Consider the following 22,459-nt stretch of genomic DNA (forward strand, 5'->3'; position numbering starts at 1 on the left):
ACATGCTTGTAATTTGTTGTGCTCCCTTTAATTTGATGATTTACATAAAAAAAATACTAGTAAAATTACTGTAACAATAATGACAATCTAATGAGAATTACTTTTAGAAAAAAATAAAATCAAAGTACAACAGTTATTGTGGATGTAAAATTTGTTTAATTATTATTTTTGCATTACAGTAATGCTTTTTTGCATTTTGATAATCAATAATATTAAAATAAAATATATAAATATTAATTGTCATTAAAATAATATTACAATCGTAATAAAACTAATTATAAAGTGAACTTTTGGGAAGTGGATGAAAGTTTCATCAAAAAGATCAGACAGAATTATTTGTTCATAAATAAATATTGTCATTACCTTTTCTCCAAATATCTTAATAAAAATAATAATAATAGATAATATTAAAATAGTTGTTTTCTTTATGCAAAATGTTTTTTTTTTCTGTCATTTTGCTGTGAAATGTTTTTTTTTTTTTTTTTTGTGAGATTCACTCAAATGTTCTACATAAACTTCATTAAAAGGATGTGAAATCAGTGGGAGGGTCTGAGTGACAGCAGGGCTGTGTGAGTGTTGGCCTGCAGGGCCACAGGCCTCTACGGAGGGCGTGCAGCACTACCAGCCAAGCTGCTCAGACAGTGACTCAGCCATGGGTGAAAGAGAGAACACACAAACTCTTTGTAGAGCTGGAGCACCACGCAGGAGCAGGAAAGGGACAAATACTCCTCAGGCACTTACTTTGAACTGCTCTCAATGGTGGACCTGCATGAGCCTAATGGGGACACCAGCTCCATTTTCATGGCTCAACACCCACAGACAGGCCAAGTGTGGTAAAATAATCAGCCGTTCTACACTGAAGTGATTGCCGCCATCTACTTTCAAGACTAATTAGCTTCCCCTTGAATCAGATTTACAATATTTTGTTACAGGCGATAACTTATATAAAGAAACATATATTAAAACTACACAAATATGAGTGTGCCTGTCTGTAGGGCTTCACGATTATGACAAACATCATTGATAAAGCTGTCTACCATTCAAAAGTTTGGGGTCAGTAAAATTTTTTTTTAAAGAAATTAATACTTTTATTTAGCAAGGATGCATTAAATTAAGATTACAAAAGATTTCAATTTCAAATAAATGCTGTTCTTTTGAACTTTCTGTTCATCAAAGAATCACAAAAAAAAAAAAAAAAAATAATTAATTAAGCAGCACAACTGTTTTCAACACTGATATGAAAAGGTTACTTGAGCAGCAAATCAGTATATTAGAATGATTTCTGAAGGATCATGTGACTGAATACTGGAGTAATGATGCTGAAAATTCAGCTTTGCCATCCCAGGAATAAATTACATTTAAACTATTTTTTACATAAAATATACTCAAATATAAGTTATATTAAATTGTAATAATATTTCACAGTATAATGTTTTACTATATTTTTTTACTGTATAATATTTTACTGTATTTTTGATCAAATAAATGCAGCCTTGGTGAGCAAAAGAGACTTCTTTCAAAAACAAACTCTTACTGACCTCAAACGTTTGAACAGCAGTTTATATTATATTATATTATATTATATAGCGTTTCTGCATTTTATTGGTTATAATCAGAGTATTTGAGACAGCGCAGAACAAAGACATTTTGAGCATTACTAAGTAAATTTCTTTTACGCCAGTAACTTATTTAAATGCTTCTGATTTGTCATTGAATTCATGTGCTCAACAGACTTGTCTGTGATTGGTTACAGTGCTCAATGCTGCAAAAAAATGTTGTAAATAAAAACCTCTGATGTAACAGGATCTAAATAAATAGAATAGAATAGAATAAATAGAATGGTGTCAGGATGCTAAGCTGTTGCCAGCCAGGATATGGCTAAGGTGTTCTTAGTAGTTTTTAGCGCACTGCAGTTGCTAAGGTTCTGGATGGATGTTCACTATGTATATGATATTCTAGTCCCTAGATATTGCTCAAGTCCCTCCTTCAGTGTAAATTCATGAAATGTTTCACCCATTTTATCATCTACCAGCCAAAAATTTCAAGTGTGTTAAGAAATGTAATAGCACGTTTCCTCATCAATCTGCATGATTTGAAGCATCATTCATGTCCGTAGCACAATTGTTGCAGGATGAAATATGCGCCAAAGTTGAATACTTTGGTTTAGCAGTTTGTTCAAATCCTAAAACTTGAGTATGAGCAATAATAATACTGATGCTTGGGTTTGGAATTCGTTTGAAGCTGTTTCAAAGTACCTCACAAGGTTTACAGCAAGTATAAGGAACAGGGTGTTTAGTGTCACTGACTCTTACCTTTGCCATCTGAGCCTGAACTCCACTGGCCTTTAGCGCTGTCACTGCTTTCTGTGCAGAGGCCGGGCTGTCGAAATCCACAAAGCCATAGCCTGAACACAAACACACACACACACACACACACACACACATACAGAGGATCAGTGATCACTGCTTGAAGTTTAGTTGTTAAGCCAATAGTGTTCCCTATCACTCCTCTACACCTTAGCTCACACTGAGTAATCTCTCTGTGAGAAAAGAGCTATCAGACCAAGTTAACTATACTCTCTCTCTCTCTCTCTCTCTCTCTCACACACACACACACACACACACACACGCACGGACACACACACACACACACAAATGTAATAGCATTGGTCCACTTGACAGATGTAGGGTTATGCAATACCAATCTCATTGCTGTTGCATCAGCACACATTTGCTAGAGATAAAATAGATGAAGTATATTTAAAGAGCAGCACTCATGAGTTAAAAGGAACAGTTTGAAAATTGTATTATTCATTCTCATGACTTTCAAAACCTGTACAACATTGTGGAACACAAAAGGATATCTAGAAGAATGCCCATGCTGCTCTTTTCCATACAATGAAAATGAATCAAGCAAGTTTTTCTGTGAATATCAACTTAATTTTCAGCCTATTTCTCAGACAAAACTATCATATGGCTTCAGAAGACTTTGAATATAGGGAATAATTCATATGGACCACTTTTATGGTGTTTTTTTGTCCTTTTTTGAGTTTGATGTCTTTTACAGTAAGCAACATTATGTTAAGATTCTCTTTTTGTGACAAAATGTCAGAATTAGTTTCATTTTTGGGTTAACTACAGACTATCGAATAACACAAGAAGCCTCGCTCATATTGTTTTGAATGGGAGAAAGTGCAACGCGCAATATGGCGGAATAAGTCCCGCCTTCTAAATAAGAGCCAATTGCCGATTGGTAAAGTCATCACATCACTGCAGCGGCCGTTAGAAGCTCCGGTTCCTATCCGCTTGTTAAGTCGTGACATAAGGAAAACTATTTCTGGGTTCAAGCCTCGACTCGTTTCACTTGAGAATGCCATCTTGACAGTCGTTTATGAGCGCTATTTATTCATATTAAACATTTAACATTTTAAAAAGTTAAACATTTAAAATACTGTACACAACAGTCTCCATGCTCACAGTGTCACAAACATTAATATTTTAACGATTTATAAAAGATGAATCACTGTCTGGCCATCTGGTATTTTGGTATGGAGATAAAGAATATGATTATAATTTTTTGGTAGTATTACACCACATCGTGTGTGTATATTAGCACCGTTTGTTGTTTTCTTGTGGTATGAGATAGAGCGTTTGGACCCGGAAGCGCTGCCGTGTGACGTCAGACTTAACAAGCGAACAGAAACAGTCAGACGCACGCCTCCGAAATGAGGCACAAGAGACGCGCATTTAGGACTGCGCATGCGCATTAGCTTGATCCAACCTGAAAAATACAGTTTTTGTCATGATTCGAGTGTTTAGAAACAAAATTTATGATACAGTTGTTGTCAGATTCCATTGGTGATTTCAAATATGAAATTTAATCGAAAGCTTGGCAAACAGCTTTGGAGAATTTGATGTTTCCCCATTCAAAGAGATAGGAGCTGCACTTGAATGCCCGAGAGGCGTTTCAAAGATGGCTGCCGAGTGAAATGACTTGTCTTAAAGGGACTTTAACTATACCTATAAATATTAAATTTCGCAACACATCTTACCTTTACACTTGTTGGTGGTCTTGTCGAGGATGGCCTTAGTAGACACTATTTTTCCATAGCTGTGCATTACAAAACAAGAACAAAAAGTAACATTTGGTTTAGATCAACGGATAAACACATTAAACAGATTTTAACAGCTTAATAATAATAAATACAACCAAATGCATAAGACTTGCTGATGTGTATCTGATATTTTATAAGGTCAAACACAGTTTGGAAAAGCCAGAGTAATCTAAGCCGGAAACAGCCGAGCAGTGGGGGCACAAAAACTCATAAACGGAGGGCACCAGCGCTGCTCCATTCACAATGCGCCACTCAATGGGCCCCCATGTTCAGAAATCATTTGCATGAAATCTTCATGAGGGTGCCGGTGTGGTGGAGAAGCCCTGATCAAATGGTAATGCTCTTTGAATAATGGATTCCATACCATGTTCATACTGCTTTGCATATCTTAGGAAGAGGCATTGCCGCAGCATGATACAGGTATATAGCTGTAGGATTGCATACGCTTCTATGGCTTACTGGAGGCATGCGGGTGTTTGAGGGACGGGGAGGGGGGTAGGTGTTCTCTCTCCAGGCATGTGCTTGCAGTGTAACCTGAGAGTTCTCCTTGTCTGCCCTGCACAGCTCTGGCTGGGAGCCACAACAATCAACCAACAATGCCCTCTGCCAGGCTCCTCATGGGTCCTACTGCCAGTGCACAGCGCCTCACACTGATGTTCATGATTGAACTAAATCTATATAATGGAACTGCATACATGGAAGCAATAGAAGACCACTGAAAAAAATTACAAGTAGTTTCAGTTTCTTATTTAATTATTCAGACTCGTTCATGTAGGACATAGAATAGAACAAATGCATCTTCAATCAGCGTATGTTTTCATTAAAAATAAAAGATGCATGAAAACAGCAACTCAATACACTGCCATTTTTTTATTGTACAAAAATCTTAAAAACACACATAAAATTTATTCATAATACAATGAACTGCTTAGGACCAACAATATTTAAAGTCCCCCTGTGGTGAAAATCAAGTTTTTAATGTTGTTTATATGTCTATGTGGTACTTTTAATGTGATTTAAGACAAAACATGTGCAAATTCATAAGTCAACACCACTGCTGAGTATTTTCTCCTTAAAACAGCAGTGAACTAAAAACAGTCTCAAAAACGTGGTTTGAAATCGCAGGTGTTTCTGATGTCACAAACTACCTTGTAACCAATCACGTCAACGTGTGATTGTTAACGAGTGGATCTCTGAGCTGGTGCGATTGAGTGGGGGCGGGGCTAATTTGCATAATTATAGAACTGCGTATACTAAATGAGGCAAGGGTGTAGTTACATTCAAGCTATTTTAAAGGGGGGGTATCACACAGTTTCTGCCAATCTCATGTAACAATGCATCCTTCATATCTCTGAAAAGTCTTTAGTTTTGTCATATTTATAAAAGATAGATACGCTAAACCAAGTCTTTCCGAGATTCTAGAGCCCATTGCCAACAAAACACAAACATCTGATGCAGCTTTACTCACCACCCGTAATCTGCAAATCCAGCGCCGAACTGGGACTTGTTTACAAAGTATTCATCAGTGAAATCCCGGGAACAAACAAACATACGTGTGCAACTATGTTGCTGCCTCGGAAAAACAAACTTCATCCTCTGTTCCCTTAACACTGGGTTCAGAGGGTGCAGCCCCTGAATTGGGACACAGCCTTTGTTGAAAAATCTCTCGGCTTCCGTATCCCGAACAAAACGCGTTGATGGGCGTGCTCTTACTCTTGTTCTGGGTGATGTGTGTGCACGCTTATCAGGGAGAAGTGCCTATACAAGGAATTCCGCCCTTTGTTACGTGATAAAGGGCCATACTAGAAAAAATCTCTCTGAATCCCGTACCAAAACCGGAAGTAGTCATTTGGCACGGAAATACTTTGTCATACGTCCAACTCGTGTTCTGAAACTTTGGCCATGTTAAGCATGAGAATCTAACTCTTCAACAGTGTAAATAAGTCAGAATGCATGAAATAGCATTGCACCCCCTCTTTAAAGCATGAAGATTTTTTTTTCCAAGGAAAAAATGTTTAAATATGTCACTTCCAAGATGAGTTTTAAGGGATAAAATTATTGACTACGGGGGACTTTAAAATTATCAATGACAAAGATGAGGAGGAATAGGCAATTTGATCATTAGTGATGCACAGAAATTTCGGCAACTAAAATTATTTGGGCGAAACAGCAAAAAAACAAAAATATGGTTTCGGCTGAAATGGTTAGCGGTTTGCCAATGACTGCTTTGATTGTGTCAGTGTCTATTTTATGCACACAACAGGTAAACATGTCAGCAGTGTGAACACACTTCAGCTGTGACCAAAAATAAAGCTAGCGTAGCAATATATAACTTTTTTTTTTTTTTTTTTAAATATAAAGAGGCGGCTTGTTGTTGAAGAACTTTTCTACTGCTGGTTCATTACCTGTGAACACGATATTCTGAACAGTCAAAATGAAAACTTTAATTTTGGTTTTGATGTTAAAAAAATCTATTTAGGGGCATCACTATTAATAATGTGTAAGCATCAAAAGTGTGATTTACCAGCCTAAAACATGGAACAAACACTGGTCAAATTTTATTTTAATATTAGCCACATTACAAGAGACAAATGAAATACTGTTTGCAAAACAAGGTATAATTTGATTGGACGTACTCACATTAAAGTCAATAACAAAAGACATTTTTAAAAGCTGATAAGCCTATTTATTTTGCCATTATAAATATGAATGACCTTATGTTAGTTGAATTTTATTATTTAGCATTTAGTATTGTTTTTCCCTGATGTCCCTATGGGGTAGAGTTGCAGTTAGTCATGTGTGAGATCCAACCAAGAGTCATGGTCAAGCAAACACTATGTGATGATTTGCAGAGATTAGTGTAGCCAGACTCTAGTAACTAGTACTCATATTGACCTTGTTTTAGCATTGTTGAGGCACTTAAAATTAAAGTCAACAAAAGGCTTCTTTTTTACTTTTGTAATACTTTTGTAATGCTTCACACAATGAATCATTCACTCTGCTAATTCATTCAAAACACTGATTCATTCAGAAACAAAACAAGTGATTATCTTTATGAGTAAGTCAACAAATCATTCACTCAACTGATTTGGTCAAAAATCACTGAGTCATTAAGGCTTTTGTTCCTTTTGGAACTATATTGTTGGTAGATTAAAAATAGACTAGTAACTGGCAATATTGTGTTTAAAATGTGAGTTACTCAATATTAACTTCTTGTATATTGAAGCAATATCACTCATGAAATCGTGCTGATATTCAGAACAACAGCACTCTTACACTTGTGATATTGCTTAAATATATGAGATATATACACGTGGCTTTCCTTTTGCCGCAATTCTTGCTTGTGATATCCATAGCATTTCTTCATAAAACAAGCTTTAGTGTTCTGAAACCATTCGACTTGTGATCTGCTCTTTCGCTTTCTATAAAGGTAACAGGAATTACTTGACCAAACATCCCCTCCGCCAGCAGCTTCTTTGCTAAGAAACACCTGATATATTTGACTACCTCTTATCTCTCTCTCTCTCTCTCAGTCTCTCTTTCTCACACTCCCCCAAATCCCTCTTTCTCTCTTCCAGCTTCTCCCCACCCCCATCACCAACAACTTTTCGTCTCCTCTCCCTCCCAGCTGTTGCCCTTGTTTGTCTTTCCCTTTCCCCCTGGGCTCAGAGTTTCCTGTAGGGCTGGGCAGCCTCATCTCAGCCGTTTCTTAGAATCTTCAGCATTACTTCTCAAATCTGTGCACTTTCTTTGTACACCAACTTAAATATATGAGCACTTTGTTCTAAAATGGAATATACACTTCAATAAAGCATCATATTTTTATTGCCCAACATAAATCACATCAAATTAAGCATCAAAGACATTGAGTTGTTTACTTTTGCTTTGGCAACTTGACACAAAAATAAAAAAAGAGGATTACATTTTCCCATAATAAACTAATACATTTCAAGTGCAGTTAGTGTAATTTTAGCATTATTTAAATACATAGAATTAATTAATATTTTGAATGTCTTTTATGTTTAATCTTTCTGTTTTAATTTTAGTTTAAGTTTTAGTAATTTTACATGTTTTTGTCATTTTTATTAGATTTTTATATATTTCTATTTGGCATTTTTTTTATTTCAGTTTTAGTAATTTCAGCTTAAACTTATTCAGTTAGCTGCCAAGTCAACATTGCTAATTTTAAAGCTTTTTAAGTTGAGGGTTTTCCTCTAATATTAATGTTTAATTTTATTTCTTTTAATATTACCAAAAATGTTATAACACTTCATTGCAGTTTACCAACAGATCTAATGCAATGTAAAAAAAACAAAAAACAAACTTAAAACCTTTTAGGTAAAAACAAACCTTTAAATTTACTTTGTGATTAGGAAAGTCAAATCAAACCCCTAAAACACAAAATTGAGTAATAATAACAGAAATTAAATGTCAAATGGATGAAAACAACTTTTTTTTCATAATTAATATATTTTTGAGTATACTTTGGAACATCTAGGTGGGAGAAGCAAAAGCAATGATCTCTCTTCAAACCCTTCCTTCCTTACTTTTATCAACCCTAAAAGGAAGTGAGGCACAGGCAGGGAAAGTCATGCCTAGCTGTTGGAAACACTGCAGTCGGTCAACAAAAAAGAGCTTTGTTTGAAACCCAAACCTCTGTTGAGTTTGTCATTACATTCCACCAAAATGTCCTCTAACATGAAAGCACATATCTAATGTGAAAAAGTGACATGAGATTTCTTTCAAAAGATGAATTCCCTATCTACCAACAAAACACATGGAATGAGAACCAATACCAAGATGAAAAACGAGCACCCCTCAGGCTTTGCACCAAAATGTTATAAAAATATCAAAAACGCTTCATGAATAGAAATGTGCGATTTACACAATGTCTACTAAATCAAGATGCTGCATAAGCCTATCCAGAAACATTTTAAGTAATTCACATTCATTTCAAAATGATCTGCCAGCAGTGCATTTCTAACCTTTTCATGAAGGGTCAAATCAGGACGCTCAAACTCTTGAGTTTTTCTTTCCCACACACCCCTTTTTCAATGCATTTTCTGGTCTTATTATACACCTTGAGTTTCTCTTCAACTGCTGATTATGAACCTGACCATACTTGCCTTCACCATGCCTAATAAATTCACTTCCACATGAAACAAGGATTGCTAAAGGACACTCACGGTTGACATAGTTTGACCAGGTCCTGGTCTGTGGTTCCTGGATGGAGACCACGGATGTACAGGTTGGTTTTGCTCAGCTGGTCCCCAGCGCTGCTGCTTCCATTACTGCTGGTGGTAGTGTTGGGACTGGGTGGCGCCATCTGCTGGGTGGAGGACGCATACGCCTGCTGTGAAAACAGAGATAAGATACGGTATTAGATTATAAATGAAAATTTTCAAATTTCCCCTGTGACTTTTAAGGAAGTAGTGAATCATTTTTATATTCTTCTAACCATTAGTGACTCACTCTTGCCACAAGCAAAGCAAAACACTGCAATATCAAAATGGCACTACAGATAAACAGGAATATTTGCCCACATACCTAACCTTTAAAGAATTAGTTTACTCAGAAATGTAAATTCTGTTATTATTACTCACCCTGGTGTCATTTCAAACCCATTTGCTTTTATTTTTCCGTGCAACACAAAAAGAAGAATTTAATGCTTGTCCATGCAACAAAGAAAAAAAAAAAGCCATAAAAACAGTCCATACGATTTATGTGCTATATTCCAAGCTTCTTGAAAAACCGACCAAAATTTCATAATTCATTATTTACTGTTAATTCCCCACCAGAGAACTCAAAAAATCATTTTGTCTGGATCACTGAATCAGTGAGTTGAACTGGATTATCAGATCAGTCCGATTCACAAACTGGTTCAATTAGTTTATTGAAAGTAACCATCTCAAAAGAACGATTCATTCACGAATCCGACTTACCCGTTTCTCACAGATTCAATGATTTGGTTCTCAAATTAAAGCTACTGTAAGGCTCCAGAAGACTTGGAATACAATAAAAGAATGGTGTAAAGGTTTGAAACAACTTGAGGGTGAGTAAAATGATGACAATTTTAATTTCAGGTGAACTATCCCTTTAAAATGTCATTTTGTTTACAAAAACAAGCAGATTCTGAAAAAGAAAATGCCTCAGATTGTTGTTGTGTCCAAAGCCTGGGGCTTTCCCTCTCCTGAGTGGTTCTGTTGGTTTTCTAATTAACTCCTCATCAGTCAGAGGGGCAGGCAAGGATGAAGTATTTCATTAGTCAAGCCTGTGAAATCAAATCTCAGACAGGGAACAATGGGCCAGTTTAATACATGCCACAAGTTCACTGGTTTGGCTGAGATTGTTGGAAAAAAGGGAGAGAGGAGCACATTCAGAAGTGCCCACACAAACGTTATGTCATATTTAAGACTCTCGTCTTTTGCTCTCCTCTTGAGCCGGTTGAACTTAGTTATAGAAGCCTGTCTAATTGAGATCTGAGCTTGTTAGCGTTGAGCGCTAATCCCTCTCATGTGCTGGGTGCAGTCAGAAAGCACCGTCTCATTAGGACTGCTCTACTCTGCTAACACTGCCTCTGCATGGGAAAACAGATGACTGAACCACTGCCCCCCCACTAAGCCCATCTGCCCTGCAACGCTGTTCAAGGTTGAGCAGTGCTGCACACCTAATAACACCCGTCTTCCCCACACAAACACTACATGCTAAAAATAACACCCCCCCCCCCAATGACATAAATCCTGATAGATGTGTTATTCAAATCAAGCCATATTCCTTTCTAATTTTCAGAAATTCCCTTTTCTTACTCCCCAAAAATTTAAAATACATATGTACATACATTTTTCATTTCTATACAATAACCCTACCCCTAAAAGGAAACTTTTAAAGGGGTCATAAACTGCGTTGTTTTATTGTTTTATAATGTTTCCTGGGGTGCACTTATAATGTTAATGCTTTTTACATCCAAAATTGTCATAATTTATAAATAAAAGGCATTTTTCCTACCCTGATTTTAGCACTCTGGTTTGAACGCTCTGTTTTAAGGGGCGTGTCTGCTGTGAGACTTCAGTGTAAACGCCCACTGCTGTGATTGGCTAACATCTTTCCATTTGAAATGGCCAAGTATAGAGTACCTCAGGGATGACGTGTTTTTGTAGGCCAACCCAGAAGTTAGCGGCGCACGGGTTCCCTCGATCGAAAGCCTATGCATTTTTCCCATAGACTTTTGGAAAATCGCAAAAAATAAGCTCGGTGTTTAACAAAGGGTTATGACACTTACACGTTTTGTCTATCAAGATAATCTTTACAAGTTAACACAACATTTATACATTTTGAAGCCTAAATAAAGTTGTCAGATATAAAAAGCTAACAGTAGGCTATAAACGGACTACAGCACACCATGGTCGCGGATCAACGTCACGACCACCAAGCTTCCTCAAACTTTATTTAAAAAACAACTTTATTTAAAAACATGCTCGCTGATTATTATCTGTGCTGTGTATGAATACTTATCCACTTTTCCCATGAGAAATGCTGTCCAAATGTCCTGTTTGTCATGATGACGTCTAAAGTCCCCGCCAAAGGAAGCAGTCCATTTTAGCAGTTTGTTAGCAACTGCCGTTTTTAAGATACAATATAGGTTTAAAAAAAATCACAAGTGGGTTATAACCGGTGTGTTTTATGTCATAGATCAAAACGTGAAAATATTTAAAGGCTTTGTTAACCACAGACCTTATTTCAGGCGATTTAGCAAAAACCCATTGACTTCGGGGCGATAGAACCGGAAGTCCTAAAATGCTAACTCGCTTCCGGGTTTTGCCTACAAAAACACGTCATCCCTGAGGTACTCTATTACTCTCTCTTTTAGTGCGTTTTTACTATTACAGCTCTCAAGGTTAACTAATCGTGAAAAGTATTGCATTACATTTAGATCTATGGCATTATATTTAGATTGTGGCATGAAAGGTTGCAGAGATGAACACTGTAGTCGATCACAGACATGTTGAGCACATGAAAGCAGTAATCTCGTCATTGCAACTCAATTTCTGTACACTAACAAATGCTTTCATCTTCACCAACAGTGCAAATGCAATATAATTAAGAGATTCGTTGAATAAAATGGGAGTTTTGCGCATGTCAGTCTCTGATAAACTTGCGCTGTTTGATTGACAGCTTCAGCGCGCGCTGCTCCAACGATTGCAAAGGGAGCTTTCTTTGATCGCTTTCTTTATATAATTTAATCACTATTATTATTTATTATTTAATCATTATTTTCATCCTACTAAGAGAAATAACGCAAGTTGACGTTTAGTCACGGGTTTGATTTTCTGACACACAAAGAACATCTGACTGTACATGAATCATTACATTTCAGATCAGGCATTAGAATTAACACAGTTACTTACATGTTGCATTACTGTCGAGTCCAGGCACTGCACAATATTTTGTAATCCTCAACGGCATGTTTATTGCTTGGTAGCTCGATCCGGTTTAGCACCACGTAGGCCTATGTTACTTAGGCTACCTATTCTATTGCATGTCATGCGCGAATCGGTGGGTGGGGCTAAACAGGCAGTGATGAAGTAAGCGTTGATCTTCTGCGGAAGCGGTGCTTGCTGCCCTTTGACGTCATACATCCCCACTTTGAAAAACCTGTCATTTGCTGGGTCTGGTGTCAATAAAAGCTTTTATTGGACTAATAAGGAAGTTTTCAGTTCTGAAACTTACAGGATATTCTTATAGTATGATGACCTCTTATATGTCAAAAGCTCAAGGAAAATTTGATTTCTCAGTTCACCACCCCTTTAATAGTTTTTTCTTTTTAGCATTTTTAGTTGTAAAAATCACACACACACACACAGCTGAAAATTCAGCTTTGCCATCACAGGAATAAACTAAATTTTAAAATATATTTAAATAGATATTTAAATTGTCATAATACTTTACCATATCATACTGTTTTTACAGTAAATGCAGAATAAGAGACTTCTTTCAAAAACATTTTTAAAAAAAATCTTACCAACCCCAAACTTTTGAATGGTAGTGTTTATATAATATTAGGGAAATATTAGGGAGGTTTTACCAGGTTTAGCTCAATTCTGCACAAAATGGTTTCCTCAAACTACAGCACATTAAAATGACAACAAGTAATGTTACAAAAATGTGTATCATGGGTCATTTTATGCTTGCATTCTGAGGAGGAAAAGCTATGCTTGTTTAACTATATTTGCATGCCTTATATACGTCTCATGGCTTCTCATGACCCATATGGACTCTACACAAACAGCTCCTATTCAAGTACATCTGTTAAACCTACAGCTTTAATTCGTGTTCATGCAAAGCATGTGATATATTAGGTGAAGACATTCCTCCGAGTCCACAACCGCGCTGACAGTGATTCATGCATCGCAACCATCCTCACATGTTCCATCTGCTGCGACTGCTCTGTTTACTTCAGATTGTACCTGAATGCAGAACAAATCCTTGTCAACAACTAATCAATACTAGCAAACCTGCCCTTGAACATCTCAGTTGCACTATAATGAAACCTGAGAGTTTTCCCTTATTTGCACTTGAGGACAGCACTGCAGTGGAAGCGGCTATAGGCCGCCTCTTCATTTCCATAGATATGCGCAGTGTGGTAATGAGAGCGTGGCGGGGTTTGCACCTCTCTTGATTACTCCATTGCAGTGCCACTAGGGCAGACTCTTGGGAAGGCTTGCAGAAATAGAGGTCACAAGAGGCAGTGAGCAGGGGATCTGGCTCTGAAGGGCTGGTACCAGGTGTGACTGTGAATGGAAATAAATGGCCTGTCTACCACTCCAACCTGCATAGGTTATAGTATTGTGATGTGTGCTTTGGGTTTTGGAATATGGACATTTAATGACCTACCAACACACATTGCAGCATAATGCGGTCTGCAGTAGCAAGTGAAAATAACTTCATGCATTTTATATGTAGGTATGGTATGATACAATGGCAGTCTAATGACTGTACTTTTGTTTAAAGGGTTAGTTCACCCAAAAATGAAAATTCGGTCATTAATTACTCACCCTCATGTTGTTCCACACCCGTAAGACCTTCGTTCATCTTCGGAACACAAATTAAGATATTTTTCATAAAATCCAATGGCTCAGTGAGGCCTCCATTGCCAGCAAGACAATTAACACTTCCAATGCCCAGAAAGCTACTAAAGACATATTTAAAACAGTTCATGTGACTACAGTGGTTCAACCTTAATGTTATGAAGCGATGAGAATACTTTTTGTGCGCCAAAAAAACAAAATAACGACTTTATGACAATATCTAGTGATGGACGATTTCAAAACACTGCTTCACGAAGCTTCGAAGCTTTACGAATCTTTTGTTTCGATTCAGTGGTTCAGAGTATCAGAGTGCCAAAGTCACGCCCCCCAGTAGTGAACCATTGAAATTTCGAAACACTTGTCACGTAACGAAGCCTCATTTACTGAAATTACGTGACTTTGGTGCACCGAATCCCTGATTTGGAACAAAAGATTCGTAAAGCTTCATGAAGAAGTGTTTTAAAAACCATTGGATTTTATGAAAAATATCTTAATTTGTGTTCCAACGATGAATGAAGGTCTTACGGGTGTGAAACAAAATGAGGGTGAGTAAAAAGTACACTTTTTTTTTTTTTAGTTTTCAATTTCTAAAAATACATAATATACATAATAATATAATATATACAGTAGTGGTCAAAAGTCTGGCCTAGGAAAATTGACATCTTCACTCTTTATTCAAATGATTAAAAATGTGTTAAAGATTTTGTAAGCATATTGCACAGTTGTGCTTGGAGTCAATTGTTTTATTTGTGATAACACAATGATACATGCCAAATTGTGCGGACATTTTGGCCAGGCTGTCAAACAAAGAAATTATGAACATAATATGCAAAAACAACCAACCAACAAACAAAATATTAATTACTGATTATGTCAATGTATACTATGTTTTTCTATGCATTTTTTGCATAGTGAAATAAAACGTGTAGATGTAGTTTTTGTCAGATAAATACCTTTAACAAGTTTAGTGTTTTATTTTTCCCTCACATTTAAAAATATAAAATAATTTTGATGGTTTAATCAAATTTGTAGGGTCATGAAAAACAAATACCCGAACCAATCCCCTTTCAAAAATACTTTTGGCCACTACTGTAGATATTTGGGTCATAATGCAATATTTCTTTTTAGTGTATAGTTAGTCTAATTACTCTGCAGTCTGGGAAATTATATATTAGAGTAGATTATGATTGAATAGAAAAATTTTAAAGTGTATTGCCTTAATGATACAGTACATAAGTATGCTTCAAAAAATATTAAAAAGAAAACGTAACTAAAAATGATTCTTGGCATGAGAATATTCATACGGTATTATGAGGTAAAATATACTTCGAAATACAGATATTGTCCCACACTCCCATTTCCCCAGAGATATGAATAAAGCCATGGTTTCTAAATCAATTGTGCAATATGCAATTTTTTACCCAAACATGCTTTAAAAATCCCTCAGTTTCTCAGTTCTCCACCTTTTTTAAGCTACACTCACAAATCAGAATTACATCTTGTTAGGAATTTTCTCAGTCTCTCTGTCTGTATATCTTACGGCTGATCAAAAATGTCAGAATATCACTTTTGGTAAGAAAGAAATTTAACAAATAACTTTGTCACAGCCAGTAACCGAGGATCCATGCACAATGTTTGAGATGGGAATTCCAGGAATTCTAGGTCATTTATCTGAGCAATCTGCATCCCTGCCAAGAGTGCAGGAAGGAGGGGACGGACTCTCCGTCTAGGCTGCTTGGTTTTCAAAACTGTGTCTTTCAGCAGCGATCCATCCCGTGAAGGAGAATTTCTAATTGCGTGTGTGTGAGTGAATACACATTTCTGTGGCGGTACCAAGAGAAACAGACTCTGTCCCCAGGAATCTACATGCACTACTGAGTGATTCAAATATTTTTGTAGAATCTGCAAACTTTACAAAGGTTAAAATTCAAAGTTTGCAATTTAGTGTTTATTATTAGTACTTTAAATTATTCTTGATATAGTTTTGCACTGTATGCCTTCTTTTTCCATCATTAGTGTTGAAATTGTTTTCATAAATCATTACTATTATTCACCCTTTACATCTGTCTTTGGGTTTTGCAAATATTTAACCAATAAAAAGCATTAAAATGCACTTGTAATTCCATTGGATCCACAAACTGTCGGTTAAACCTCATAACTCCACCCCGGCTCTATCGTGAATGAAGAGCTGCACGAATTTTGAACCATCGCTGCTTGTTTGTAATGCAAGGGTAAATGAAAAACTGGTTCTTTGAATAAGTGCAGCATTTTATTTACTCAAGAAACACTATATATAATGTTTTATTTATTTGAGGAGCGTGTCTGAGAAGAGTGTCTTAAGGCAGGAACACACCAAGCTGACACCGAGGAACTAGTGGCGACGAAAGCAGCCTGCGGGGTTGGCTCACGTCGGCAGCATCTGGGTCCAAAGTTGCCCTGACACACCAAACAGACGCTCAACAAGTAGCATGTCTGTTCTGCGCCTGCATAAGATGAAATGCCTTTTCCGTACCAGCAGGTGGCAGTAGCTGAACAGCCAATCAGAATGATCAGATGGCCCGATGAGCTCCGACGCCGATTCAACATGTCGAATCGGCCGGGAAAAAAAGCTGACGAGGACCAACTTCAGCTGATGCGGAACACACTGAGAAAACTTAGTCAGCCAACGAACAAAAACTGCCCAAGGGCAGTTTTTATTTTAAAAAAATACAGTGTATTTTCCATTTCCTGAAAAGTAGCCTTTTTGGAGATACAATGTTTCCACCTGACAGCGATGATAAGAAGCTCTTTTTGCATCCAAAGTCGGTTCTCATTGTTCCTCACTAGATGTTCAAAAAAAAAAAAAAAATCTGAAAGCTCTCAACTTTACATTAAAAACTGAGTGATTCATCTAAAAAAGCTTTTTTCATTACCTGAAAGGTCACAGAATATTTGGAAGACTCTAATGAGCTTCAAATATTCATACTGTGTAAAATGATTTGCAACATTTTGCCGCCCCACAGAGTGTCATTCTCCAGCGGATTTTATTCCACCAGAGCTGACAGCAGTTGGGTGAGTCAGTGCAGCAGTGCTTAGCAGACCTGCAGGGCTTAGGAAGCCTATCTAACTTTGGGGCACTTAAGGAGGAAATTAGAGACCAGTGGCTGCACACTCTCACTAACCAAAAATTCTGGAAAAAATTTATGTCCTTTGATAACTCGTAGGCACTCAGGCTGTGGAAACAGTGTTTCAAATTACATTTTCTGCAGAGCTTATTCACACCAAGCACAAAAATTCACATGAGTAAACAGTTTGAGTAAAGTTTGTATTATTAAATATGTATCTTGTATTAAAGGGGTCATATAATGCCACTTTTACAAGATGTAAAATAAGTATCTGATGTTCCCAGAGTAGGTATGTGAAGTTTTAGCTCAAAATACCTCATAGATAATTTTTATAGCATGTTAAATTTGTCACTTTTTGATGGTGAGCAAAAACGCTCAGTTGTGTCCCTTTAAATGCAAATGAGCTGCTGCTCCTACGAAGAGGGCGGAGTTTCAAGAGCTTGTGTTAGCAGCGCCGATTACCTCAGACTCACTGAAAATGTCAGAAACTGTTCAGCTTTTTATGTTAAAACCAGAGTTGGACAATGATGAAGAGACTCAAGAGGAAGTGAGAACATGTAGAATGCAACAGCAACATCACACACTAACTAAAGTTAAAAAAGCGATATATAGTATAGTTAACATAAACTAAATGCATAAATGTAAATACCCTTAGAGGGTAGTTGAGAAACTGACATACCAAAATTCATCAACAAATATTTTTATTTTGGGTATGTGCAGCCTTATTTAACAATGAAATATGTGGGACAAATTGACTGGCAAACATCATAAAATTAGTGTGCACTTTCCACAACACAGTGCGAGTGTCAACACTCCGCAGGCATGTTCAGAAAAGTCACAAAATTTCAAGACAAATATCCTAGGTTAACCAGTATTTCCGACAAGTCAAAAATCTAAATTTGACGCGCATGCGAATGACCAGAGTGCTTTTTATTAGCTTTTTTTCTCCGTTTATGGTATAAAGAGACCTCTCAATGACTGCAATATCACTGAAGAAATACTGTTTGGTAGTTTTAACCACACATGACATTCTCCTTCTGCATTTTTACATAGCTACAGCTACTAAAAAAATCAATATAGAGGGCTCCCTCAGCTTCACAATACACTATGGTCAGGACTCTTCCAACATATTCCAAGTGGGACCTCATGGGTCTGAAATTGTTGTCCAAACTGGACTTGTCATGCTCCTTTTTGGCTTACATTTGCAGCAACAACAGCTATCCGTACTCAACTGATAGGACCGCCTCTAGGCTTTTGGCCAATAGCCTCTACATAAACTCAATACTGTTTCATCCAGTCTGTTCCAGCAGGTGAAGAGGCAACCTGACATCACCAGGGTATTTTTCCATTATAAGCAGATGCCCTGAATTAAATTCTGCCTAAAACTGCTTCCAAAAACACCATCTACCATATTCATTGGCATCCCTGGGGTGATACATGGCATAATATCTATATCTACATTCCGTGGCAACATACAACCTTTCAGTGATGTCTTCCTTATGGCCGCGGGACATGGAGCTCACCTGCCCAACACAGCTTTTTCCTTTTTTAGCTACTACCTACACTTCCTCCCCCAACACTCGGTAACCGCGACCTGCTGTGCGAGTTATTGAGAAGAGATGCACCATGGGCTCGGACACCTGCCTGCTCAGCGGCTGGGCTGGTGGCAGTCACTCAGTTCAATGTTTTCTAGAGCAACACTTATAAGTAAAGTGTTTATTTTGTAAAAACTGAGTCCATGGTCAGCTCTAACAACAAAAGGACATTTGGGTCGATGTCTTTTGTTAAATATGTAACTGTGAATCTCAATTGTTGTGGTCTTCTCTTATTTCTTCATAAACTGAAAGGTAATATAAAATCAGTGAGCCGGGTCGGACAACTGCTTGCATCTATGCGTTGTTCTTGGATTCTGTCGTGATCATGGGCGTGAAGCTGAAATAACATTTAGAGAGCCAAGCTGGATCAGATCACAGGGTGTATGCTTATAAAACTGTTAATGAGTAGACAGACCATCATACTCAATATCATGGTCAGAAACTGCTTCCCATTTATCTATTCTCCCTGGTAAAAAGTTATCAGGAAATAATTCATAAAATGATCAACATGCTAATAGTCTTTCTTTGCTTTGTGCTGTCCTTTTATAGCAAATACATCTATGATAATGATCTTGTAAGAGCATTAAAGATTGCTTAAGATAAAGATGGAGTGCTTTGAATAAACCTGCAAGCAAGCACACTTGATTCACTGATGATGTTAAAAATATATGGTAGTCGAAGAGAACTAAAAATTCATATATACATGAACTGGCTTGCACGGAATCATCGCCATGTGTCAGGTAGAGATTGACAGGTTTAACCAGCATTTCTTACATATACAGTGTTGTATCAGTTACCAGTTCTTCAAAATCAGTCTTAAAGGGTTAGTTCACCCAAAAATGAAAATTCGGTCATTAATTACTCACCCTCATGTTGTTCCACACCCGTAAGACTTTCGTTCATCTTCAGAACACAAATGAAGATATTTTTGATTAAATTTGAGCGCTTTCTGTCCCTCCATTGACAGCTACGCAACTGACACTTTGACGCTTCAAAATTTTCATAAACAGATCGTAAAACTAATCCATATGAATGGAGTGGTTTAGTCCAAATTTTATGAAGAGACTCGATTGCTTTATATGATGAACTGATTGAATTTAGGCTTTTATTCACATATAAACATTGATCAGGGAACATAAACAGAAGCTCAACCGAACCTGCTTGACGCGCGAGAACAAACCTATTCCGGAAGCTCAAACGTGCTGCGTAACACATGAGAATGAACCTCTTTGGTTCTCGCACGCATCAAACAAACATGCTTGAGCTTCTGTTTACCACAACTGTGTGAGTTGTTGAACGTTTATATGTGAATAAAAGCCTAAATTCAATCTGTTTATCATATAAAGAGATCATGTCTCTTCAGAAAATTTGGACTAAACCACTCAATTCATATGGATTAGTTTTACGATCTCTTTATGAACTTTTTGAAGCCTCAAAATTTCAGTTGCATATCTGTCTAGGGAGGGACAGAAATCATTTAGATTTCATCAAAAAGATCTTCATTTGTTTTCCGAAGATGAACGAAAGTCTTACGGGTTTGGAACGACATGAGGGTGAGTAATTAAAAACATAATTTTAATTTTTGAGTGAACTAACCCTTTAAAATAATAGTATAGTAGTATACACAATGCCATTGCATCACTGTGGCTTCAGCAGAAAACAACAGTGTTCACAGGTAAAGTAACTTACTTTATGTAGTATTTGCATACTCAAGCGAAATAGCAATTCATTCTTAAGTGATAAATACGAAACATTTTAAGCTTAAGAAAAAACATTTTTTTTTACTAAAACAGATTTAAAACTTAAATATAATAGTATTATTGTTAATAAATATATTAATTATGCACGTTATGTTTGTACTGATTAGAATATTCATTTGTGTCGGAAATAAAATTATAATTAAAAATCGTTTCTGAATATGAAGACACTTAACCATAAAACAATCAATACCATATCGGTCATAAATACTAGGCTATATATATATATATATATATATATATATATGTATTAGTTTTTCTAATAATTTACTGCACGTAACCACTATCATAGCCCAGCCTGTATGTCAGACAAGCGTTCATTTTGACAAATAAACTGCGTCATGAACATGTTATAAAATCTCTTTTTTTTTTTATTATTCTAACCTTTGTCTCTTCGAAAATAAATATATATAAAGGCGATATAATTCAAAGACACCCTATGTCGGATTCATTGACTTTCTGTCTCTGCAAAGTCAATCCGAAAGCTAAATGTTTCCCGTCATAGTAGTGGGATTTATAGGGGTGGGGCGAATGACTCAACGTAAAACTTAAGTTAAACTAATTTTCTTTTTTCCCCGTCAAACCATTTTCCTCGAGAATCCCAAATAATTGTCCTCTATACTGATTTACTGCAACGAATCCACAAGCATCGTGTCCCTATAAATAAGTGGCTATCCGTGAACATTTCGGACTGCAAGTTCAGTATAGTCTGTGACTTCTCAGCCAGCCAATAGAGTAGATCAGTTCTACATTAAGATGCCCACTTTTTAATAAACGCTCACTTTAGTATCTTACTCCACAGCGGTATATTATCCGGCACGATCGCGCGATGATACACTTCAATATTTTCACGGTTCCACTTTCAAGGACACTGCAGCTCACACTCGTGCAATTACACACACAACAGAGATAAGCGACAAAAATGAGCGTTTTCCGCCGGCCCGAACGGCTGACGCCAACGCATATGAACAGGGCTTTTACCTTTTTACTGGTTCTGCTGGTATAGCCGTTATATGGGTTGATTCCTGTCCTTGGCGGCACAGAGAGCAGCATTTTTACAGCAGCAGCAGCAGCAGCGCGCTGTGTCCGGAGCGCCTAGTACAGCCAAAACAGTCAGCTGACGTCACCGGGGACATTCAGCCTGGAGTCTGTGGAAGAGATTGAGTCGCTCTCCACACACACACACACACACACACACACACACACACACACACACACACACACACACTGCTGTTCATTAGCACACAGGAAGAAAACAGCAATAATATACGTTTTTCTGTTTTAAATGGTACTGAAAGCTATAGCCTATACTCTCTTATGACTAATTAGAGTTCTTCTTTTAAACAAGGAAGAATAATGGAGGAAATCAACTGAAAGACCTCTTCTTGAACTTGCTTGGAAATCTATGCTGAATTTTCCCAGCTGCACAAATACTAGCATTAAATATGATATTTACTGGTAATATATGTACCTCTGGGAACCACTAGACATTTATATGATAATATAAATTCACATGTATTCTTGTGACACTCAGTAAAAGCATTAGCAAGTATAAGCGATTAGTGACCCACATCTAGGGTGCAGTACACTGTAAAAATGAAAAATTAGCCTACGTATGGCTTCATAGGATAATATATGCAATTTTCCTATAGAATATACTGTAAAAAATTATGTTTTGTGGAAGGAAAGAATATTGTTAAATGTAACAATCTCGTCAATTCTTAACTATTTTATGTTTTGGCATCTCATTCATATGTTTTCGTATGATCTGCTTAAAGGGTTAGTTCACCCAAAAATTAAATTT

The 22,459-nt window shown here is 36.9% G+C and overlaps 1 protein-coding gene across 3 annotated transcripts in view; it reads right to left on the reverse strand.

Moving 5' to 3' along the window:
• rbms2b (RNA binding motif, single stranded interacting protein 2b) overlaps positions 1–21,826 on the reverse strand; it is a 34,072-nt gene extending 12,246 nt beyond the window's left edge. For all 3 annotated transcript variants that reach the window (XM_051879962.1, XM_051879960.1, XM_051879961.1), the window contains exons 1-4: positions 21,637–21,826; positions 9,301–9,467; positions 4,052–4,110; positions 2,313–2,404 (exon numbers count right to left, since the gene is read on the reverse strand). In XM_051879962.1, coding sequence (XP_051735922.1) covers positions 2,313–2,404; positions 4,052–4,110; positions 9,301–9,467; positions 21,637–21,708 — 390 coding nt within the window. In that variant the 5' untranslated portion in view covers positions 21,709–21,826. The remainder of the gene's footprint in view (positions 1–2,312; positions 2,405–4,051; positions 4,111–9,300; positions 9,468–21,636) is intronic.
• Between the last annotated feature and the right edge of the window lie 633 nt (positions 21,827–22,459).

This window comes from Ctenopharyngodon idella, chromosome 22, assembly GCF_019924925.1.
Source record: "Ctenopharyngodon idella isolate HZGC_01 chromosome 22, HZGC01, whole genome shotgun sequence".
NCBI classification, from domain to species: Eukaryota; Metazoa; Chordata; class Actinopteri; order Cypriniformes; family Xenocyprididae; genus Ctenopharyngodon; species Ctenopharyngodon idella.